At 37.7% G+C, this 23591-nt stretch overlaps 4 protein-coding genes and 3 non-coding genes across 7 annotated transcripts; 3 read left to right on the forward strand and 4 right to left on the reverse strand.

The window, feature by feature from the left end:
* Positions 1 to 52: 52 nt before the first annotated feature.
* On the forward strand, positions 53 to 5238 carry LOC143448312 (uncharacterized). The gene is made up of 11 exons (XM_076947991.1): positions 53 to 322; positions 1107 to 1326; positions 1497 to 2083; positions 2298 to 2415; positions 2526 to 2679; positions 2868 to 3010; positions 3248 to 3886; positions 3998 to 4185; positions 4268 to 4343; positions 4459 to 4524; positions 4641 to 5238. Exons 1-11 carry the CDS (start codon positions 151 to 153, stop codon positions 5062 to 5064), a joined length of 2787 nt encoding a protein of 928 aa, XP_076804106.1. The 5' UTR covers positions 53 to 150; the 3' UTR covers positions 5065 to 5238.
* A 373-nt stretch (positions 5239 to 5611) lies between these two features.
* On the reverse strand, positions 5612 to 5683 carry Trnah-gug (transfer RNA histidin (anticodon GUG)). The gene has a single exon. It is a non-coding gene; the product is annotated as a tRNA-His (tRNA).
* An 8-nt stretch (positions 5684 to 5691) lies between these two features.
* Trnam-cau (transfer RNA methionine (anticodon CAU)) lies at positions 5692 to 5763 on the reverse strand. The gene has a single exon. It is a non-coding gene; the product is annotated as a tRNA-Met (tRNA).
* Positions 5764 to 7164: 1401 nt separating this feature from the next.
* LOC143450501 (uncharacterized) lies at positions 7165 to 9359 on the reverse strand. Its single transcript, XM_076951070.1, has 3 exons — positions 8941 to 9359; positions 8200 to 8686; positions 7165 to 7718 (listed from the first exon to the last, which is right to left on the reverse strand). Exons 2-3 carry the CDS (start codon positions 8637 to 8639, stop codon positions 7367 to 7369), a joined length of 792 nt encoding a protein of 263 aa, XP_076807185.1. The 5' UTR covers positions 8640 to 8686; positions 8941 to 9359; the 3' UTR covers positions 7165 to 7366.
* A 1144-nt stretch (positions 9360 to 10503) lies between these two features.
* Trnai-uau (transfer RNA isoleucine (anticodon UAU)) lies at positions 10504 to 10593 on the forward strand. The gene is given in 2 exon segments: positions 10504 to 10541; positions 10558 to 10593. It is a non-coding gene; the product is annotated as a tRNA-Ile (tRNA).
* Positions 10594 to 11938: 1345 nt separating this feature from the next.
* Positions 11939 to 21248, forward strand: LOC143450040 (angiopoietin-related protein 2-like). The gene is made up of 7 exons (XM_076950437.1): positions 11939 to 12278; positions 18963 to 19335; positions 19402 to 19565; positions 20120 to 20216; positions 20285 to 20381; positions 20526 to 20660; positions 20867 to 21248. Exons 2-7 carry the CDS (start codon positions 19053 to 19055, stop codon positions 21054 to 21056), a joined length of 966 nt encoding a protein of 321 aa, XP_076806552.1. The 5' UTR covers positions 11939 to 12278; positions 18963 to 19052; the 3' UTR covers positions 21057 to 21248.
* LOC143450041 (C-type lectin lectoxin-Phi1-like) lies at positions 12336 to 13571 on the reverse strand. The gene is made up of 2 exons (XM_076950438.1): positions 13290 to 13571; positions 12336 to 13067 (listed from the first exon to the last, which is right to left on the reverse strand). The coding sequence occupies exons 1-2, from the start codon at positions 13511 to 13513 to the stop codon at positions 12824 to 12826; spliced, it is 468 nt and encodes a 155-aa protein (XP_076806553.1). The 5' UTR covers positions 13514 to 13571; the 3' UTR covers positions 12336 to 12823.
* Positions 21249 to 23591: the final 2343 nt, after the last annotated feature.

Here is a 23591-nt window from a genome sequence, read left to right on the forward strand (position 1 = left end):
AGCCAATAACAGTAAAAACATTTCCCCCATTGTTAATAAATAATAACACTTTGATTATGACACTATTGATTCTGTGATATGATAAAGCTATCCATTGTCTTTGTTGGCACGATATATTGAGTTGTTTTGTTTGGAGGAAATGCTAGATACATGTCGATAGATACGCTTGTTTGTACTATCTCTCGGTATTGCTGCAAAGTTCATAAAATGAAAGAGTTGAAATCCATAACAAACATTCTACTTGTTTTGCCAACATTTTGCTTGGTTCTGCTTGTTGAAACAGCCGTCGCAGCATCAATCCAAAGGGATTGGATTTGCGAAGGTAAGATCAGATTGCGGGCTTTATGTGTACTAAACGTGATGTCTTTTGTAATTTGCCTTACTCATATCAAAGAAAACTTGTTTAATAAATAGTATAAAATTATATCTAGTCTTTGTTGTTACGTACGTGCTTTTAATAGGCGTTCATGACCGAAAGGTTACAGGTGTAAGAGCATGTATCTGCTGAATATGCTTTTTGAAAGCTAATATTGTGCCGGGTGTTGTTGTATTAATATTACAACAGACCTACTATCATCACGTTTTCTAAGACACTTTGCGTTGGTGCTGTTAGTGATTTGACGGTGAGCTTCTTCGGACAAAAGTTGCAATAAAATTTAACGGTGCATTAACATATCAGTCCAGAATTTCTTAATTAATGAAAATAAGATCTGGAGCTCAATAAAAAAAATACCGAGCACTAGAAAACCACCATGCAGTGGCTGAATTAGCCGTTTAAACTAAAAAAATAACCAACATGAAGTTATACGCAAACTTTTGAACAAAAGCAACCACTTTTATACAAATCTTGTTTAAACTGGCATTGAAAGCAATGGTTTGTTCAATAATATGTTTTAGTTGACCCGGTGGTGATACTCAAGTTTCCTTTTAGCTTTTGTGAAAGAGGCATCATCATTTTCTAAAAGATTATTTTTTATACAAAATAAGGGTATAACCTAGGTTTCGCGCATATGAAATTCTTAAATACCATATTTTTATAAGTCACACCTACGACCGTCATTGTTTCGGTTTTGATGCCATTTTTGAAATTCTGATTGTTTTTACAGCATCGGCTCCTTGCATCAGGGTTTTGCGTCCGTTAGGTGGAGCGGGAGAGGTTAAAAGCGACATCCACGAATACACTCTGGAAGTTTCGGTCCACCGTCGGCAGAACGATGCTCGTATACAAAAGTGGTTTGCAGCCCAGTCTCAGACTACTTGGAATGTGGTTATCAACTGGTATCGTTTGCTGGAGACCAGCGTACGAGTACCTCTCTCTTCCTGCAGGTAAACAGCTTTGAAAATTTTGAAATTGAAGTATTACCTTAAATATAAAAAGGCATAAGTTCCACTTTGAACTCAAATTACCGTGCATGTGTAATGGCTTGAACATAAACAAATTAAAAAATACGCTGCGTTCATGTATTTGCGCAAACTTTGCTTTAACTTGCCAACAGGAATAATCTCGAATGTCTGGTGTCTGTCCACGATGTTGACGATGTTGTGTATGATGACCAGTCCACGACCCCCCACAAGTTCATCGTCAAGCACTTCGCTGTCGAAGTTCGTTTCGAAGGCCACCAGGCCTCTTCCAAAGTGGAAATTGTTATCCGGAAGGAACTGCCCCCTTTAGACGACAATGCAAGTGATCTGCCGAAACAGCTGTCAATCATCGATGCTTTAGAAAAAGCTGGTTTAAGTAAAGACCAGATGGACGTAATAGGGGCCTCTGGTAGTCAGAAAGGTATAGATTTGCAAAGTGAAACTCCTCAAGACGATGTCGACAACGTTATTTTGGAACCTGACACCGATGAACCGACTGGTTGGGATGATGACGAGCCGGAATGGCCGGACGGCTCGCAAGATGGCGACGACTACGCTCGCCAACCCGACTTGAGTTTAATCGATCCTGGAAGCTCCGATTTCCTCAAAGATGAAGACTTTTATCGTGATTTTGACGACTGGAGTTGGTATGGAATAAGCGATAAAGATTATGAAAACGGAAATGCTACGCTACTGGATCATATAACAGGCCTTTTTGACAGTAAGTTAGGGTATGGGTAATTACGAACGACTGTAAAATTGGACGCTATCTGACTTCATTGATATAGACTTTAAACAGACATTACGTTGTTAAATCCAAATTTATATGCACTTTAAAAGGTGCTAGTTCATAATCATTTCCACAACTATAAGTGATAGCGGTAGATAGAAATTTTGCTTTGCCGATGTACATTCGCTTTATTTCTTTTTCACAGAAAGCGCTGAGAAGCTCGGTAAGGGTACCGTTGTTACTTTGATCGTTGTTGGTATAATTCTGATGGTGTTAATTCTAACCTGCTGTTGCATTCAAATAAAGAAAAGAAACTACAAGAGGTGAATAGCAAAAGCTTAAATATATTTATTCTCGCAGAACCAAAAATATCTGCAAGGCTTTGTAGTAGTTAAAAAAATCGTTCTTAACCGCACCCTTTTGCTTTATGAAGACAAAAGGAACAGTTCGGAAGAAGTCGTACGGTGAAGACTGCCCCTGAAAGATCGATATGGCGTAGGATTGCAATTTGGTTTCGATTTTTGAAAACTAAAAACCCCGGTCCTTATATACTAGTGCCCAGCAGTGGCCCTTTTAAAAAGAAAAAGGTAAAAATGTCATCTGTATATTAATTGACGTCACAATACTTGGTATGGGCCAGAGTTTTTATTGACCAACATAACATCTTCCTAACATTTTATTTAAATTGCTTGAAAGTAGTTCCAAGTTTTTCAATTTGTCTACAAGTTGTCACAAGTTTTACAGGTATATGACAAGTTTTATTCTACATCAACAGAGGAAGAAGAGCAAAGTTTCCAACAGGGACGGCTTTTCCGACGAGGAAGTCGGCATGTCACCTGATGAGCCAAGTAAGCCACCTGAAAGTGTCAACAGTGCTTTAGATTTTGCAAAACTGAAAGCGGAGGCCTTGTCGAAAAGGTAATAATTTGCATGGTTTTTTGAAAAACTGATTTTTATTGGATTAATGGAAAATGTGACGTTAACGGTTCATATAAATAGCTTTATACGCGCCTAACAAAACATTTGTTTGGTTGCAAGTTTCAACAAAATTGCCCCGTCATCTGCTGTTACTATTTGTAGGACAACCACCTGTTTTTGCTTGTTGATATATTTTAACAAACACTGTCCTTGACGATTTTAATTTATATTTTGCAGCGCTAATCGCGTGTTTGTCACTGCGAGACGCAGAAGCGTCGGTTTTACCGACAAGACCCGAGAATATGCAAAGAAAGCAGGAAAGGGAATACTTGGATGCATCTTGGCTTTTATCAAGCGCTGCTGCCCAGGAAGGGCGGCAGCCGGCGACGGCTATGAACCTCTCCTGGCTGAAGAGGGCGGATTGGACCACGGACGAGGCTTTGGTTCAAATGTTGTTGCACCTTCTACTGGGGTTGTTCCAAAATCTGACTTCACGCCAAAGACTGACATCAGTGGAAGATTTCTGGTAAAATCCCAGAAGAATGAAGGGCTGACTTTAGACCAGCGTGATGATTACGTCGCGTCGACACCACGCCATGGTGATCAAAATGTCAATCCTTTACCGTCGGCCACAAAAGTAATCACAGCAGCACTCCACACGCCACATGGGAATTGTGGACTTCACTGCCTGCAATCGGAAAATCCCCGCGGAAGAAACGACGCCCACAACACACCCACTACTTCAGAAACGTCATCAGTCACGTCTGGTGAGCCCACGACATCAACGACTTCTATGACGTCAATAGAGTCCGACTTTCCTCCTGCAGAGTGTGCCAGGGATCTCAGCTTCGGGGACGCCCCTTGCAGCTCAGGAAGGTATAATTACGTTATTTTCGTGAACAAAAGTTAACAAAGTAACTGTGTCGTAACTTTCTGATCATTGTATCCTTGGTGATTTACATGTTATGAAAACATCCTTTGTTTCAGTCGACCCCTTCCGGGCGTCATCCGTCGAACTAAGGAAAGTTTTCGCAGAGAAAATCAACGCATGGAGGCGCTATTGAAACGATGGGAAAAACGGACGGCTTCTTGCGTCGTAATAAATGAAACCTTGTCAAGAAGCAGGAAGCGTGCCGGACGTAGACTAAGCAAGGACGACGATCGCAGAAAAAGAGGTGAAGAATTGACTTTGCAGAAACTTAGGATAATCTGCTTTCAAAATATCTGTCAATTGACTTATTCCGTTGTTATTTGTAGCTGGCCGGTACTTAAAGGTAGAAAATAAGAATTCAGAAATCTTTAGCCCTGGAAGAGTAATTGTAGGCCGAAGAAGGTTTGTAAGAGATTGTTAATGACTTTAATAGTTTTCCTATCACATAGACATGTCTTTAATTTAGCATAATTTTATGTAAGTCTTGTAATTTTCATTCTGAATTTTACTTGTTTAGAACGAATCGTAGTCTTCCGGTTCAAGAAAACGCTCTTAAGAAAGAAGCGGCACCTACCTGGCATACGTAATTATTTTAATAGTACAGAATTTCTGTAAAAATTTAGTTATAGTAAGGGGGCGTTGTAAATGTATTCACAAACATGGAGGGTAAAGTTGGACTGAGGTGTTGTTATTTTTAAGGCGGCCTTCAAATACAAGTACGACGTCATCGATCAAGTTGGGGTCAGCCCCTAAATTGAGACAACATTTCACAAGCAAAAATGAAACCCAAAACTTCTTGACTGACAACGCTCGCTTGCCACAAGTTGATGACGTCAACAGCAAATCGACGTCATCGGATAAATATGGCACTTCAAGCGACGAAAATACATATTACAAAATAGCACCGCTGGGAGCCCGAACTAATACGAACCAATCAAAACAAGCAACGTCATCAACAAGAAGAGTTGACGGTAATACGTCACGAGTAAACGACGTGAGAACTCATTCCAAAGCTTCTCCAATGCTGCAATCTGTAGTGGACGCTTTTATGGCATCGGACAATGACATCCCTTCGTGTGATGACGACTACGATGACGATTTCTGGAACCCACCTAAGAAATAGCGTCATCACATGAGAATACATTTGGACTTGGTCGTTGCTTAAACGCATCACTGCCAAGTTTCACTTAAAATGAACATACTGTGATACACAGATGGGCTGATGTCAACAGATGCACGCCAGAGCGCAACACTACACCAACATTTTTCGTGCGTTTTTTTTTCGCGTATTTGACTTCGCCGTATTTTCGCAATAAAATTTCTTTTATTATTTCTAGGCAGTATTTTATCGCTTTTTCTGCAGCTGTGACATACTTTAAGTTAAAATGGACACATCATAAACACAAGAAACATAGAAATGTTACGCACATTTCTTCTTAGAAGGTAAAGTATTCCCGCTGTAATGACAAAAAGTCACGATGCCCAATAATGTATCGTGTAGTACACAAACCACTATGTAGTGCGGTCGTGCAGTTATCAGACATTTATATCGAATTGCATTTATAATTGATTGATTTTCTAGGATAATCGTTTGACGATGAATTTTGCGTTTCCTCCCGATTTCTCCAGTTTATTAATCATACACGCAAATCAGCTAAAAAACAAAGAGCTGCTGTGACCTGGATTCGAACCAGGGTTGCCACGGCCACAACGTGGAGTACTAACCACTATACGATCACAGCATGGTATGTAGCAGAGGATGGTTTCGATCCATCGACCTCTGGGTTATGGGCCCAGCACGCTTCCGCTGCGCCACTCTGCTGACCGCCCAACAGGCTTATTTCCATTTAAAACCTCTGTTACTTCACGCTTTTTTCCAGACGACGGGTCTAGTTTCATTTTAGTACTCACTGAATGACTAATGCTTTGTCTGTTTGTTAGTCACAAGGAAACAATTCCCTCGACATTGCTGTAAGTGCTATTAGACTGTTGTTTTTATGGACTTGGTTATTGCAATATTGTTTAAAAACCTAACTTTTTATTCTGTGCAAGTGTACACATATATTTACAATTGTGACGTAAGCGACGATTGTGAGGTATTCAAATCAACAACTTGTCACAAACCTACCATGTTTCTCCAAAAAATAAGACCTAGCCTGAATTTCGAGAATGATTTTAATATAAGCCTTACTTTTAAAATAAGACCTAGCCGAAAGCGAGAAAGTGCAAGGACCTGAAGCTACGTGAAGATCACGCCTAAATCCCCTAAAATAGGGGTATAAAGTATATTAAGGATCTCCTAAAATAAGCCCTAGTGTCATATTTTTTGCCGGTGGCAATAACAGAATTTGTTTACTATTGTCTTATATTTCTTTGATTCGAATCAACCGGTAAACTTTCACTCTGGCAGTCCACATCTATTAATGGCGGTATATTTTTTGCTGCTGTCCAAATGGATGTGTTCCTACGTACTTCAACAGAAAAACAGCGTAACAAAGCAATTCTCATAGCATGACAGTGAATTATGTTGGTCGTTGAATTAGAAATCATGATTTTGTAAAAACTTGGCTATTTTCTATATTGTTAAACTTTATTGGCTTCGTCGACGGCAGTTTGTCCAACGATTGTACATGACGTCATGCTCTGATCACTTCTTCCTGTTGCTTGATTGTACCAACAACATAAATTGGCTTGCATAAAAGGTACTCAGAAACTCGCTCTGGCTGCTTTTGTTACTTCAGTCGTTATTGGTTTAACCCTGATGGTAATAATTCTAACCTATTGTTGCATTCAAGTAAAAAAATACAGAAGACAATTATTTAAATAAATCTTATCATGAGTTAATCACAGAAAGTAAACAAGACTTCGTGATAGTGAAATCAACAGTTTTAAGCCTCGCCTCTGTACCTTACATAGGCGAAATGAACAGTTCCAGGTTAAGTCGTACAATGGGGCTTACCCCTGAGCGACCAGAATGAAGACGATTTTTGAATTGGCCTCGGTTTAAGAAAATTAATGAACTCGGTTCTTATATTGTGCTTAGCAGTTGCTTTCTTATATAGATGAAGGTGGAATTGTTCTTTGTAAACTATCGACCGCACTGTCTACGTTTAATTTTGCCATAATTTTCTAATAAATTTCTCTTACAATTGTACGAGGCAGCATTCTATGACTTTCGGCAATGGCGTAAGCTTAAAACGTTAACAGAAAACACACGTGTAAATCCACAATGCACCTTTTTTGTTCAGACGACACAGCGATAAATAGGTCGAAAAAAAATTGAAATTAGAAATACCATACATTGCAAATGTTTTCAAATCATCTACTTTTATGTCAAAAAACAAACACGACTGCAAGTTTTGGGATAAACCGATACGTTGGCTAAAAAAACACTAATACGTTCACAAGCGATAGGACGGCAGAAATTAATACTTATGTTCGTTGACTTCTATTAAAATCCTGACGTAGAGCTTGTTAGCAAGCGCTACAATTAATGCAAATGACGTCATAAACATGTATGTCCAAAGCCAACCGAAGTCGTCGGTGACAAAATCCAATAGACGAGTGACGAAAAAGAAAACATGCAAAAACAATAATACGTAAAAAAGCACGCCGACCTGCGAGCGGTAGAAGTGTACTTTGTAAGTCTCGTAGAGTGCTATGCAACTGAGAGTTAACCCAACTCCGAGTAGAAAATAAAACGAAAATCGGTGTATGACGCAGACAAAGAAGCTCAGTGAAGCCACAATGCACACCGTCCAGTTTAGGCCGGGCATCCTGTAAATATACGAGATATTTAATTGTTAATGGAATAAATGTGATTTGTATTAACACCCCTAGCAAATACAAGATCATTCAGCGACCACAGCGTTTTTACAGCCAGGACTTGATTTATGACTTCGTAGTCGATTTCGAGTTGGCAGTCTCCGCTGATTTACGTAACAGTCTTACTGACAGCGTCAGCAAACTGCGAGCGTGTACAAACCGCAAACGACGTTTACAAACGATGAGTATGCAACGAAGCGCGGTATGCACCAACGTAGTAATATAATTGAAACGAGAAGCGAGCTGTACAAGACCCAAATTTTCTTTTCCGTTTGTTATTCAATTAATGAAACAAGAACACGATTGTACGCAACGCTATTGCCTTATGTTCTACAATGAAAACCTGCAGCAGATGAACTTAAGCAAATATAGTATGCGCCACGGAAACCATGAAGTTGTTAGAGAACAACATCTGAAAAATAATTAATCTTACCAGCCTCTTCTGACATGGCGGCTCCAAGCAACGACCCATCCAAACACCGGCAATACGCTCCAGTCTTTAAGAGCAGTCATTCGACTAATCAAAATAGCATTTCCTTCCGGATTAACGAAAGCATTGAAAAGACTGTAGCTCGAGGCATACTGGAGCAATGCAAAGCCACTTAGCACTGTCACAAAATATAAGTCAACTTGAGTGATTTTTCTGTCACGTGCCAACTGCCAGGCATCAATGAACCTGTAAAAACAAGTTCCAGCAAAGAACAAGAGAACAACGTTCCAGTAAGTCCCAGCGCTTTCTGGCAACTTTTTTGCTTGCGCCTCAGCTTCCTTTAGATTGTACGAGTCGTCGAAAATTCCATTCCATACAACCAGGACAGTCAACAAGCAAAATGGAGCTAAAAACCGTAACTCGTACGGTATTCTTAACTTCATTACGAGAGTTAGCCTCGTGCACAATAAATTATTGAATTGCTGTAACTCTGTAAATTAAAAACAAAAATCCTTCAAATTGGACCTGTCTTGAAAGGCTTGTACGAAACACAAATACAACATACTGCTGCCGTTTGGTATTCAGATAAACAAATAAATGCCTGCCGACCGAGCTATTTAACATTTACGCGGCAGTACGACAATGCTTTAAAACCTTAGCCAAGAGTAACGAAGCGCAAACAGCAGAAGAGCTTTATCCTGACTGTTAAAAGACAATCTACAATTTACATGCACTTTCCTGTACCTGCGTCATCTGGTCGGACTTCAGCACTGTCGAACGATAAAGTTGATTACGTCATTCCTGATTGTCTCGCCCTTAAACAAGCGCGCAAGCTTCTGTACCAGCAGCCTTGCTGTACACAAGAATTTTAAGTCATTTGGTACAATAAAGTAACTGACTGGTAACCTAAATTTCGTTGACAATTTTTACCCTAATTCGTGCAGCACTAAGCAAAAAATGTTTAATGTAAAGGCTACTGCAAGTAAATAGCTAACTTTCCAAAACGTATTTATCTGAAATAAAGTGCTCAAAGTGACTTCATTAGATCTATAACACAGTATTAGGCCTAGCAAAAGCAACAAAGTCAGTGGTGTCATTTTATTAGCATAATAAATACCCTTTTGACAAAGTTTCTGCAACTAAAACTGGTTGAAGCGCATTTCACATCTCAAAACGTTTAAACTTACATTAGTAAATTGTAAACTTCGACTGCGTTACTAGACAAAACGCTTGCGTCTGGCTACTGTACTGTACTTCCCTATTCTCAGGCACGTAAACTAATCAGATCAAAGTCCAAGTAAAGTCGCGCCATGTGACCGCAAGTAACTCATTCATGAGATTTTTTATTTCGGTCGGGGACAATTACAGTACATTACTCAGTTAGTTAACATAAACCGGTGTGGTGCCAAAACCTGTTTCATCATTCTTTCGTCATACATTTAATCTGAATATGGTTTTTACTCAGCAAAATACTAGTACTATCGCAGTTGGATTACATCATGGAATAAAACACTGGCTTATTGGACCAAATTCAAAAGTTTGAATTATGTCTTCACAATAACTACGATAACGGTTGTTAAGTCTACGCTAAGCAATCAAACAAATAAACAAATAAATGAACAAGCAGACAATGAAACCATAAATAATAAACAAGCAAATATACCTTACTCAACAGTCAACCGTAATTTATGCCCATCACAACCTTCATGTTGTTGGAAAGGACTGTCTAGAACAGGGGTGGGCAAACCGCGGCTCGCCGGCATGTTTTTTGTGGCTCTTCTAGTCGAATCGTAAAATTCCAAAAAAATTGTAAAGGCTACCAAGAGTACCGTTTATGAACGTTTCTGTCTATTTTTTCTTTATTTAGGCCAGCATTTCGTTTATGACGTAACACTAGACATAGAATCCGACATTGTTTTCAGGTATAGATTCTATACTCTATAGTCAATGGCAAAGGTTGTTTAAAGTGCGCCTCGCCGACATGTTTTTTATGGGTCTTCTAGCTAAAAAGTAATATCCCAAAATGACTACTAATAATATAATAACCAAATTGACAATCATTACTGATTTTGCGGCTCGCTGGTGTTTATATTTTTCCGCAAGTGACTCTTTCATTGAACAAGTTTGCCCACCCCTGGTCTAGAACGTCGCCCTAAGAACAAATAAAGTACGAAGTGTTTAATACCCAAAGTGCAGTACCAAAATTAGCTTGTCAAGTAAACTCGCAACTGATAATTAGTTAATTCAAGTCAATAAAAATTTGTAAATTTATTTCGATTCTCAAAATCATATTACGTGTCGTACGTAGCTCCAGTGGCGCAATCGGTTAGCGCGCCGTACTTATAAGACAGTACAGGAGAGATGCGGAGGTTGTGAGTTCGAGCCTCACCTGGAGCATACAGTTTTTAGGAAATACTAATAACACCATAACATACCAGTTTGTTTAACATCACAACAATGAAATTTTAACCACTTTTCATCTATCATGATAATTTTATAATAAATTGTATTAGTGTCGTTATTAAGCAATTTCACAAGCTCAAAGTCAAAACGTTGATTTTAAACTATATACAGACATTTCTCCACTTACAAACAAACCAAGTTCTGACGTTTTGTTAGTATCTCTAATTTGTTTTAAGTCGAAAATTTATGTACAATCATTTATGTGCATTGTAATCTAGAGATGTGCAGAACCCGAACGTCCGGCACGGGCGTCACCTTTTTTAAGTGTTCTCACGAACCGGAACTTTACTCTCGGTTTTGCTTGAACGTTTGCTTTTTTGGACCTAAAAACAAACAATAATGATCATTTCAATATCTGTTGTCGGGAATATTTTCTAATGTTGCTGTGCCCATCTTACGTTAAAAAAATCCTGCATAATACGTCATGCATAGGCCTATAGCCTGTGTTTCTGGATGGTTTCTGTTCTTTTTCATCAAAATGGTGACCGCAAATAAGTTAGGCTGCCACTATTTTACCTGAAACAATCGTGTGTTCAAAGCTATTTTTCACAGCTTCTTGTTAACCATAAGTTAAATGTTATAACACAGTAACCTAAACCCAGCATAAATCTAGCTTTTAATCTAAGTCTAACTTCAATTAAGCCCTAAACAACTTATATTGACTTCTTGAATACCCGTTGTCCTAACCTAACCGCTATCTTCAATTGTAGGTTACGTGGCCTGCTTACGGTGAAATAGTCACTCTGTATAAGTTATATAACTTATACAAATAAGTTTATGTTCCTAAAAAAATCTATTTGATCACTATTGTAATTTCTGTAGTAATTAATCTCTGTTGTAAGGCTGCGCTGGAATAGGCTACCATACTCTCAGTTGCAGTGACATGCCGTACAGGCAGATTAATAAGCTTTCTTGTGGCCTATATTGTCTTAAAATTTCGTTAGAGTCCTCTAATTCAAAAGAAGCAAATAAAGCAAAATGGTTGTTGTCCAAGTTATAGTTGATTGACAATGATTATAATTAGATTACGCATTCTCTTGTGCATAAGACTGCCAAATAAAATATTCCTCTTAGCTATGTGTGTGGTAAAGTATTCTCTTGAAAGCATTTTATTTTCAACAAAATGCTTGACATTTGGATTCGTTGAAAAATGCGAGGTTTATTTGTTTGTATTCGCGTATGTCCACAAGAGGGAAAATGCTGCATAGTCTACTTATAAACAAAGTACCATCACTGAAAAGACTTGTAATGAATAAATGTTTTAGGGGTTGTTGTCGAATGCTTGACTAGGGACCATTCTACGGTATATACCAAAATGTAGCTAATGTAACTAAAGGAGCTAACAAATTACACTAACTACATTTTGCTATTTAATAGCTACTTTATATATAATGGTTACAATATCTAGGCCTATATTAGCTACATTATCTATATTGGCTACTAAATCTATATTGGCTACATTATATATATTAGCTACATTAACTACGTTAGCTACATTGGCTACATTTCTATATGAATCGTCCCTCAACTAATCGCCCAATGCTTGGCCGTCTTTATTTGTACAAAGCGGAATGGATGAGCTGTGCTGAGATGAACTGATTGTTCCAGATTGGAAGCTGGTAAGTCCGTGTTAAGATGTCATACAAATTCTTACAGGTATTCGGTTCTACCGGTAATGACGTGTTTATTGGTTGGTTTATTACTTTTCCACCGCACAACAATTACAGTTTCCAAGTATACAAGTGGGCAACAGTGCAAAATATTGCAGACAAATGTATAATTCTCAACCGTAAGGGTCTGTTATTAGAAGACTGAAGCTACTTGTATACTGAGGGGAGAAGAACGCTTCAGAATATGAATGGATATATATATAGCCCACTATAATATAAGCATACGACGACCATTATTAATTGCAATTCCGGTGTATAACTAAGCTATATATAGAAGATTAACACGGTCGGTGTTGTTTGTCGTATTGTGATATAAATATAAAAGATTAAGTCTAGAAAGTTTTCAATGCCTGCTGGGCAAATGGGCATAACACAAGCAGCGAAGAAACCACGAGCAAAAACTTAAGTGTGACGTAATGATTAATATAGAATCGCTAAAGGACGTAACGTATTGGGCTGTAGGCGTCAGAGTGGCAGGCTTTATATGGACATGACTAATTCATCGGAATCTCACAGAGTCCACGGAGGTTGGCATAGCAGGAGTAGTCATTGGTCTTGTAGAGACGGGTGAGGTCCACCTCTCCGCAGTATTCACTGTAACTTTTAAAGTTGTTGGGTTCGTTTGGAGCCCAATGAATGTTATCTTGGCTTCCATCCAACCATTCCCAACTTCCGTCTCTCTCGGGGTCGTGAAGCCCAATCCAAATCCAAACATCAGGCAATTCGCTGAAAATTTTTCTAAAAAGAAGAAGACGTTTTTACTTTAAGTTAAGGCATTGATTCTTGACAACCATAAAAATTTTGCTAATTTCATAAAAATAACGACAGATTTACTTGTTTTTAGTAGTGACAATGGAAGGTTTTTAGTAGTGACAATGTTTTTAGTAGTGACAATCAGTTACCATGTATTTCATGTATAAACGCGCAAACAGGCCGCCTTTAGATATTCGTATAGCTTACTTTCTGGCGGCAAAGTCTTTCGCTCCTACCACTATAAGGTCGCCACCCAAGTTTTGACAGACACTCCGACTGGCCGACCAACTTTGCAGGCTGGGAGTCAGCTCATAGCGATATTTTATTGCCTCGTTGTTACATTTTTCGATGATGTAGAGTGGCGGGCAAACTGCATTTGCTCGAACACAATTCAGCGTAACCAGGCTCAAAAGCGTAATTTTAAACAACATAGTTTTGCTGAAGTAATTAACTACAATATCCTCCTGAAACGAAGTTAAGGTTTCATTAGATACCTCTATTTTTACCTGCCTTTAGCATTTCTGAGTTCTCAATTTGTTTCACTATAAACACTCAGAACTGTATAGATTATATAAAACCACCAAAGTCAAAATGTCTTGCAAATAGATCAGCCCCCATTGCGTCTTGTGTACAGCTAGGTACTGTTCTTATTTTGATGGTTGAAATCGGCAGGGATATTATATCGTGCCAAAACCTAAAAAATCTGCTTCAGAAAACGCAATATCCTCCGGCAATGGAAATATTTATGGCAGATTATCGCGCGAAACATCGTGGGCGTTCATTATCAAGCGTAGATGGAAAACCGCAGTAAACAAGTGTACTTCGTAACTTTAGCCACTGTGTTTATAACAGTCAATTAATTAATTATCAATCATAATATTTTTCGTCAAAAGCGCGCTAGAGATGATAAAATCAAGGCAGCAGTTGTTATTAGCATGCGCGAATGAACGGAAAATAGTGACACAACCGAAAAGGGTTAAACAGTAAACTATTGTCCTATATATAGTTTTCTTTGTCGTGCTTTGTAGGGAAAAGCTTGGCTTTTATTTTAACAATAATCCAGATCAAAGCAAGTAATAAAGCTACATATAGCATATATAGACCATGCAGTCATACAGTAACAAATTTCTCTTTCGACTTAGCAACAGTAATGTCGTAACTGGCATCTTATTAACGAGAGTTATCTTTCTTGTTTTTGATACCTTGTCTTGAGCACCTTGTCGTTTTTGAAAGCTTTAATGGTTTGGATTTTCTTTAAATTCCTGTAACCAGTTGGTGACACTTCGCCATTGCCACAAATAATTCCAATTGACGAGTTTTTACACGTCAAATTTTCGATAGAGAGACGTAGAGAACCCGACACCGGACAGTTTATAACAGGGATGTCCAACCTGCGGCCCGCCTGAGATTTTTGTGCGGCCCGCTAGTCATTTTCACTCCAAAAGTATGTACTTCATGTACCCATTTTTCTTGAAATTTAATAGGTTCTGCGGCCCATTGAATTATTTCAAGTGACAATGCGGCCCACTATAATAAAAGGTTGGACATCCCTGGTTTTTAACGTCTATTGATCAGCCCTCACAATTCGAACTTACACAAATTCAACTACGATTGGCATCAAACCAAAAGCAACCAGCAAGCGTAATCAGATTTGTAAACGGGCCTTATATTGTTAACCCGAACTCGATATTTTATTTGAAGACCGAATTAGACCCAAAAGTTAATTTTACTGAATGAACCATATTGCTCTTTTGATGCCATTTTTTGACCAGCGACCTTTTCCAAGTTGTGCTTTTGGCTCTGAGGGAAGTTTTTTGCACTCTGCGAGCATGGACATTCCCGTGAAGAAAGTGAAATTACGACTCAAAGCTTTCATGACTGTCAACTACTCCCCTCATGCTTGACAGTCAAGATCGTCCCTCGAAGCTGATGATGTAAAATCCCACCAAGTACTGGACCTCTCTATATATAGCCGAGCTCAAAGCAATCGCTAATTCGATGACGTAATGAAGACCCAAAAGTTATCGCAAAACAAGTCATTGGAGCCGTGCGGGTGTGATGCTATTCCTTCACAAAGAAGCTTCAAGAAAAATTTTGATTTATCTAAAACAGTTAAAAGCAACAAAACGCCGCGTGCATGTCTTTCATACTAATCGATAAACGTCACTATCATGCATTGACGTAGCAGGTTGCTGCAAAAAATGTTTCGATAAACTTGGTGGTAAAGACTTAAATGATACAGTTAAGCTCGATTATTGGCTTGTTAATTGAAAGCAAAATCTTTTCTTTATCCAGTGTTTGTACAATATAGTTAAGTATATAGTGCATATACGTCATGTTTTATTGGTGAAAGCAAACGTATAGGCTAACATACGTCGTTATCTGAAGGAGATAATAAACACGCCATAGGCCTATAGTGCAGTGGTTTTACCTCGAGGCTATGCGTGTTTTTTCTGCTGATGATTCTGAGATAAGCTGAGTGTGCATACCGTCAAAGCAACATCGCTCATACTTCTATCGTCGAAAACTTTGCCATAAATTTTTCTGACATTTATTTTATCGCTATAAGGCGAATGTGAAAGAGTGAGATGCTGAAAATGTGACAAGTTATCTGTAACATATTCTTTTCATGATTTTAGCACCCTATGCTGACCGCTTATACACGAAAAGGTTTACGGTGTCGCAATGTTTTAATTTTGTTTGGAAAATTCTGCTTTTATTCGAGCAGACGTTTAAGACTGCTTCTTTATTCTGCAAATGATTGCTTTGCCGCCAGTCTGTAATCCCTCATAAGAAATTTGTGTCCAACCTTTAATTACAAACCTAAACTTAACTAACTATTGTATCACTTACATTTAACAGACTATTTATCACTGTGCTAATTATATTTGTAGAAACAATGACGTTTACCAAGAATCTGAACGTGTTTCCAGAGCGAAACCTTGAGTTTCATACACGTTTGAAACGAACACTTACAAAGATTGCCATTTTTTATTTTTTATTTTATTTTATTGTCTGGGTTATGTAATATCTCGGGAAAAGAATGTTGTAAAATGCCTGGTGGTGAAATCATTCTTTTTCGATTTCTTCAAGGCAAGATTGATTTTGGGCTGATAAGCTGATATATTTAAAATATCTGAGATCATGCGACCCTATTGCAATGAAAATCTTTCCTTTTTTTGAAAAGCACGAAAACAATTCGAAAAAGTTTGCAAAAAATTACAAAATTTAGATGTTATCGGGAGTGTCGAACTGCAAGAAAATACCACTTATAATGTTTTTTATATCGACAAATAGCATCGTGCATTGACGTAATAGGTTGCTGGAAAAATATTTCCACGACCGTGACTGTAAAGTTTTGCAAAATGCTGAACCCATGTACATCATTTCAACGCAATCCAACAAAAAGGTTTTGCAATGTCTGTCTTGATATCGTGTTAACACATGTTAACTATCATGTTAACTTGATTGCGCATGCTGGCTTGCAATGCATTGCTTTTAAGCCTTGAAATGTGTTCCAAGTGCAAGTCAAGTCTATAGAAATCAGGTTAATTAATGAAGCGCTCAAACGTTTGGAGATTTTATGGAGATATGTCTGAGTAATTGGAATACCGGTGGAAAATATATCAATATGAAATACACAACGGTAGAATATATTTCCATATAAAAACGTTTGGCAGAGTAAATATTTTGTTATGGTGTTTGGATGCTATATTTGTAGAACTTTATATTCATGCAGCTTCACGATGTAGGATATGCATGCGGCTTGTAAAGGCAACCTGCAGAAAGCCAATAAAATTTTCAGTCCAAAAGTTGTTCAGCGATGGCGGAAGCGATTCATCCCGTTTCAAACTAATCCAGCAGTACAGGAAACAATTGTTGCAATCTTGTCGCAAAAATCAGTTCTCATAATAGCGAACTGATCAAGGAAATAGAGCAATAATGTGCACATTCAAACCCAATAGGAATATTGAATTAATTCCGCTGGGAATTACCTACTGTATGTGTTCTCGAATTAGGTTTAAAATTGATGTCATATGAAGTGTATACATAAAATGAAAAGGAATTTTGAAATCGCAGTATAGGACTACACATAGCGAACGGCGTTTATTTTTGAAAAGAATTTACCAAATCCAATAATGCAATAATTGTACCTGTATATAATGCAGCGTCCAAGAATATTTCTTTCAAAATTTCTTCTGACTTTATGTCGAAGATCTAAAATGTGAACGTGTAAGTGTAATATTTGAACAGGAGTAATACATTTTTTCATAACTCGCTGCTTAATCGAAGAAAAACAACAACATGTGAGCACGGACACGATACTGTCACAGATTCTCAAGTTGACACCAAACTTGGTCGATTGTTTTTCAAGCAAAGCAAACTTCTTTGATCCGTAGATAATAATCAAAAATAAAAGTTTGTTTGATTGAAGTACGAACTTCATACGAACAGCTTGTACAATGACTAAACAATTTTTCGCAAATCAATTCGGTCCTGCATGCATGCTTAGGATCTTCCAGCAAACTTATGACATAAACGCTGGATTCTGACCTTTTATCAATGTACAATACTGTAGTTTGCTGTTGTGTGTGGTCAGTGTCATGCAAAGCGAGTGGAAAAAACGGCACTGGGCTTGGTTTCTTGAAGTTTGTTTTGGGTGAAGACAAACTCCAAGAAAGAAGGTAAACTTGTGAATTTTATTGAAGATTGCAGTGTACATAGTGAGGCAAAAGATGTAGACAAATTAAAACGTGTCTTGTAATTCCCGATGATTAATAAAGAATCGTTTTGAGGCAGAAAGATTGCGACGGTGAGTTAGTCTTTGTGATTTATCTTTCCTTAAATGCGCCAGTGCGATTTGTGACGTGCATACTACCAACGCATACACGAGGCTAGCCTATCCAGCAGGCAAGCAGAAAAGGACGTACAAATACTGTAATGTGGTTTTGACATATAGTCCAAGAATAGCGGACGCCTAAAACGTATAGAAATAATTAAGTTCTTTTTACTATAAGCAAACAAGATCACAAACAATTATTTAACAATTTTCTTCCTCCTGGAGTTATACTTTACGACCAGTTTCAAAGTTTACGAATATAGTCGGACCTCTTTAATATTTGTCTGCTATCCGCAAATGGAGATCACCAACGAGTTTAATAAAACTATCATATAGGCAATTTTGCTCATTGTCTTTTACATAGCTGGCAGCAGAGGGAATTATGAAACCATTCTTATGCATGGGTCAGTGCGATTCTAAGTCTTTTATGAACTCCATACTTGACAATCTGCATAACTTTTGTAAAAGACCAATTTTATATATAACTGAACTTGTGTAAGTTTGCAGTTAATACTAAAAAGGCGTCTGTTGCGCAGTCCAAGGAAGATATGTGTATATAACTTAAAACTTCTTTAATACTTAAACTTGAAAACGAAGCAGGAAGCTTAAGAAAACGATAACAAATGTCTTATTGCCAAGATTAAACACAACACGATACGATAATTTCAATAGATCCTTCTTATAAGGAGCTAACATAACATCGTTTTGCGTTAGATTTCGTCGAACCATATTTTATCAAAATAAATACAAGGTGCAAGAGGCCAGATGCATTAAGCAGACTTTCACCTTAATACAATTTTTGTGGAAAAAGTTTGTTTGACTTTTTCCCGGAAACAATCAAGTTTGTGACGCAAACTGCCCCGTTGCTATTACTGTCCAGAAAAAGAAATAAGACAATATCGGTTTCAAACGGTTTTAGGTCAATATAATTTCTTTTTTCATGTTTTTCTTTGCTCTATTTGCTTTTTTGAAAAACCGCTTTTCTGTAAGAAAAAGGGCATCTTGGTGACAAAAATTTTAAGTTTAAGATCTTTTTTCAGACCACATGACATTGGACGCGACCGTGTACAGAGCAGCAATTTGGTGGGGTTTAGATCGTCAGCTTCAAGAGTGGATCTTCATTGTTAGTCATGAGAGGATTGACTCTTCTGTTATCATTGGCTTGTTACGTCATAATGGTTTACTCGCAACAATGTCGTCAAGTGCTAACTACTGTTTGTGATAATGACATTAATAACTCCACGATGGAGACTGGAGACAAAAATGATGTCGAAGGATCAAGAAAATCGGCAAGTATCGGAGTTAACCAAGATCAAGAAACCATATTAGAATCCGGAGGAGTCGAAGAGGAGATGAAAAAAGACTCGTGTCTTCTGGAACCGTTGGGTGCCGAGATAATGACCAGGCTGGCAAGTGGGTTGACGTGGAATAAAGATCAAGTTAATAGTCGCCATTTTTAACTAAAACATTTGTTTTCAGAAATCGAGGAGCTAATTCTTTTACATCTCGATACTACGACTGCGATAAGAACTACTGTTACTACGACAACAGTAGCTGGTATTACGTCATGTGTTACGTCACAACGCAACGGTCCGCAAAGTTTGACCAATGGTGTTGAAGTGTACTGCGAAAATGGATGGACGGTGAGTGAACATGTTTCCGTAAACTTAAGGAGGTCGAAGCACGGAGAGAGTTAAACTGGTCATAGAAAACCGACAGAAGACAAAGTTGGTTGTAAGGCTTTTGGCAAAATCAGAAACGCAAGTGGCGATCATTTCGGCAACAAACACACACCACTTCAAGCATTTTTCATTTAAAGAACGCACGTTGCACAGCGTTTTCAACGGGTAAAAAATAATTCGCACGTTTGTTCAGCTTCTTTTGCGTTAACTTGTGGCAGTCGCAATCAGTGAGGGCGCTGTGTAAACTAAATCGGACGAGTTAGTAACTAACGCAGTGGCACTGACCTTTCTCATACAAATCCCTTGCTGTTTCCAACCACCTATAATTAGAAAATTTGCTAAATCGTTCACCTGAAACTTAAGTGAATATGAACTGCGATTTGTCAAGTTGTCTTTGGTATGACGTAAATCGACATTCTGATATTATTTTTCACTTACTCTATGGCGTAATAAAGTGTAATAATACTCATTATGCAATAGCTTTTCGCTGAAACGTATGTATAAATGTTGCACAGTTAATTCAAAGAAGAGTTGACGGAAGTGTTAATTTCCAACGAGGATGGAACGACTACGTGAACGGTTTTGGTCAACTTAATGGAGAATTTTGGCTTGGTAAGATGAAGTAGGAGTAATGCGTAATTGAAGTGTATTATTGCAGATTATTGTCTTGTTACTAACAGGACTTGACAACATCCACGAGATGACGCGTGGAGGGGGATGCAGACTCAAGATCGCACTGAGAGATTTCAAAGGATACAAGCGTTACGCTCATTATAGGTAAAAAAAGAATACTTGCGACTTTATAATCTTTAAAAACTAAAAATTCACTTTCTCTATATTTATAATAAAACTTTATGAATGCGAAGCGAAACTTTTCGTTAGTTATTCGCGACTTTCTAAAGTAAATTATTGTTTTTTCAGTTCGTTTTCGGTCGGATCCGCTCAAGATTTTTATCCGCTTCATGTTTCTCGATACCACGGAAATGCAGGAAACAGTTTAGAGACATTTCATAATGGATCGCCATTTTCGACGGCTGACAGAGATAACGATTCCCGGTATACATCATCTAACTTTCACAAACAAATATGCTACTGACACCTAATTTCATAAGCGTAAAACACATTAACCTTCTCAAACATGTCTTGTATTCGGTAACAAATTAGTTGGAAAAGCAAGTAACCAGTAGGCCTAATTGACCAGTAACCAGTTATACGAGCGGTAAAAATATTTATTGGTTGGATTTTTTTACAACTTATACTAGGGATGACCTAAACTGCGCAACTCACTATGGTGGAAGTGGAGGTTGGTGGTTCGGCGGCTGCTTCTATTCGGCGCTCAATGGAGTCTGGAGGCGTGAGTCAACTGGTTTCGCTCAAGGAATTATTTGGCATGCGTGGAAGGGGTACCATACACCTCTCAAAAAAACGAAAATGAAATTTCGTTGCAATTGAATTAAGTCACAGATAGGTTTTAACCAACCCCGCAAACTTTGAACTGTACATGAAAACGAAATGCCCGAAACTGTAATGCATTTTTATTGGTTCATAATATGATGTGTCTTTATTGAATTGCTTGTGTAGCGTATTGGTTATCGCCACGCTTTTCCAAAGCGCTTGTCAATAAACTGAGATGTCAAGTAGTGACGAAGCCGTACGAAATATCTTGTTAGATCATGAGAAAGCGCGCAGCAGATTTCGGATGATATAGCATATAGCTGATGAGGTTTGGTGACTGATGAACTGTATGGTGTATCTGCACATTTAAGTGTTAAGGATTGTTAAGAAAATTATGATACAATATGTACATGTAAATACAGTGGATCGAAATTGTACCAAATGTTTGTGTCAATTTTAAATCTTGCGAGAATAATTCTTTGATGTCATCAATATTTTGGCTCAAGAGGATTTCTTGCGATTTACAAGGTAGATTTCACAAATTAACTGACTGACAATTAACAGAAAAAGTTTCTTATATGGGGATTGCCCAACTTCGTTACCACGGATTTAAGTCAAGTTTGATCCTTTTTTATCAGGGTTTTTACAAAATTTCTTGCTGCTGTTTTCCAAGGTTTATATTCCTTTATTTAATCTTTAAGTAATGTAGTTTTGATAGTGACTATTTCTTCGTGAGTAGGTCACGATTGAAGTTAGATGAAATTTAGAAAGTAGACTCAGATTACGTTTAGGCTAGCACTTAAATTTGCTAGCATAGGTCTATAGGCTATTTACTAGCCTAAGTCTGCATGGTATAGGCCAGGGATGTCCAACCTTTCATTATAGTGGGCCGCATTGTCACTTGAAATAATTCAATGGGCCGCAAAACCTATTAAATTTCAAGAAAAATGGATACATAAAGAGCTGACTGGTACATTTTAATTAGGCTAAGATTCAAAGTTCAAAATACTACTTGGAGTGAAAATGACTAGCGGGCTGCACAAAAATCTCAGGTGGGCCGCAGGTTGGACATCCCTGGTATAGGCTGTAGCAGTTGAGTTAAATTCACAAGAAGCTGTGAAAGATAGCTCAAACGTATGTTTTTTTAATGAAACACCGGTAGGTCGCCTAAGTCTTAGTTACAATGTGAATTTCTTTAACAGATTTTGAATGAGGAAAGTTTTTTTTTCTTTTCAAGTTATCTTTTAAACTTTACACTTGTGAGCCGTGCTCTGTCAGATGGGTATTTTAGCATGCGTGATCTAAAATAAAAACAACTGCATTAAATTCTCAGTAATTTTGTGGTGATTTTTGGAAAAATGAATTTTGTAAGAAGTTTTATGATTTTATTAAAGACGCCTCTGCGAAAATGATGTAATACAAAAGACGTTTTTATAGAGAAAATTCATTATTTTACGGTTTTTTTTTGGGGTGTCAAAACATACCAGTATAGGCATGATGAACATTACAGCTAATACCGCTTTCGCTTTTGACAAAAAATAATATGATTGAATGATTGATTAATAAGAAAACTTGCTTAAGTTCAGCTTCTTAAAGTTTCTACATTTTGAACAACTTACAATTTTGGCCATATGTGGCTGCTTAGTTGACTCCACAAAGTAAAGTTACGTTTTTTCTTTGTCTTAAAAGTACGACAGTTTTCGATAAGAAATTGTAACTTGCAAACACACAAATTTCAGCGTGATGGAGTGCGCAGAAACCTTACTTCTTTGTTTATTCATCATAAGTTGGCATTCAAGCAACCAGTTTTTTTTTTATTTATTATAATCCTCGTGCATGCATGCATGCAGGTGCACCACTTTCCACTATGGTTTATCAGAACAGAAACCACACGTAGAAATAGTAGTAATCAATGAAAGAATGCAGCAAGTACGAGTTAATTAATAAAAGCACGTGTGGCAATCTACGCAACAATGCGTGGTTTTAAGGATCATTGGGATGGCACTAAAATGTAAATGCTTCCCCTGGAGCTCTTAACTCACAACTCATGGCATAAAAATGTGTATTTCATAAATGTCATACGAATAACATATTGCCAATTTCCCTGCTCTTATCATTTCATCAAGTTTTTTATTTTAACTGTGTAACATGGAAACTCTCCCATGTCTTATACTGCTAATGGCCAGTCACATCAGCCAAACACTTGCCAAACCTAATTTGTTAACAAAAACTTGAACAGCTCACAACGAACTTTTCAGTCAGGCACAATACCCAAACTAAAACTTCTTACAATTGCCATTTTCCTATAGGTATTTTAAAGATGCAGTGTTTCATGCCTGGGAAGAGTAGGTGCAAAATGAGGTGCTTTAAAATGTGTACTAACAAGCAAAAACATGACCTAAAACATGAAACACTAAAATTTTCCAAAAAACTACAAAATATTGTCACAAACACATCAATTTGTATGTTGGCAGCGCAGTATTACATTTTAATGTTACATTGAAAATATTGTTAACAAGTGTAAATATCTATTTAAATACTATGCAAGTCTGGTAAGTGCGGTAGTGTAAAATTTAATTACAATTGTATTGT

Source organism: Clavelina lepadiformis, chromosome 3 (genome assembly GCF_947623445.1).
Source record: "Clavelina lepadiformis chromosome 3, kaClaLepa1.1, whole genome shotgun sequence".
In the NCBI taxonomy this organism is placed as follows: domain Eukaryota; kingdom Metazoa; phylum Chordata; class Ascidiacea; order Aplousobranchia; family Clavelinidae; genus Clavelina; species Clavelina lepadiformis.

Bases quoted from the DNA above. Each gene is read 5' to 3' on its own strand.
- LOC143448312 (XM_076947991.1), top strand. From the start codon at position 151: ATGTCGATAGATACGCTTGTTTGTACTATCTCTCGGTATTGCTGCAAA. The intron at 2,680-2,867 runs GTAAAAATGTCA...CTACATCAACAG, and splicing joins GCCCTTTTAAAAAGAAAAAG to AGGAAGAAGAGCAAAGTTTC. The intron at 4,186-4,267 runs GTGAAGAATTGA...TGTTATTTGTAG, and splicing joins CGACGATCGCAGAAAAAGAG to CTGGCCGGTACTTAAAGGTA.
- LOC143450501 (XM_076951070.1), bottom strand. From the start codon at position 8,639: ATGAAGTTAAGAATACCGTACGAGTTACGGTTTTTAGCTCCATTTTGC. The intron at 7,719-8,199 runs GTAAGATTAATT...GTATATTTACAG, and splicing joins CGCCATGTCAGAAGAGGCTG to GATGCCCGGCCTAAACTGGA.
- LOC143450041 (XM_076950438.1), bottom strand. From the start codon at position 13,513: ATGTTGTTTAAAATTACGCTTTTGAGCCTGGTTACGCTGAATTGTGTT. The intron at 13,068-13,289 runs GTAAGCTATACG...TCTTCTTTTTAG, and splicing joins AAAGACTTTGCCGCCAGAAA to AAAAATTTTCAGCGAATTGC.
- LOC143450040 (XM_076950437.1), top strand. From the start codon at position 19,053: ATGAGAGGATTGACTCTTCTGTTATCATTGGCTTGTTACGTCATAATG. The intron at 19,336-19,401 runs GTGGGTTGACGT...ATTTGTTTTCAG, and splicing joins GATAATGACCAGGCTGGCAA to AAATCGAGGAGCTAATTCTT. The intron at 19,566-20,119 runs GTGAGTGAACAT...AATGTTGCACAG, and splicing joins ACTGCGAAAATGGATGGACG to TTAATTCAAAGAAGAGTTGA.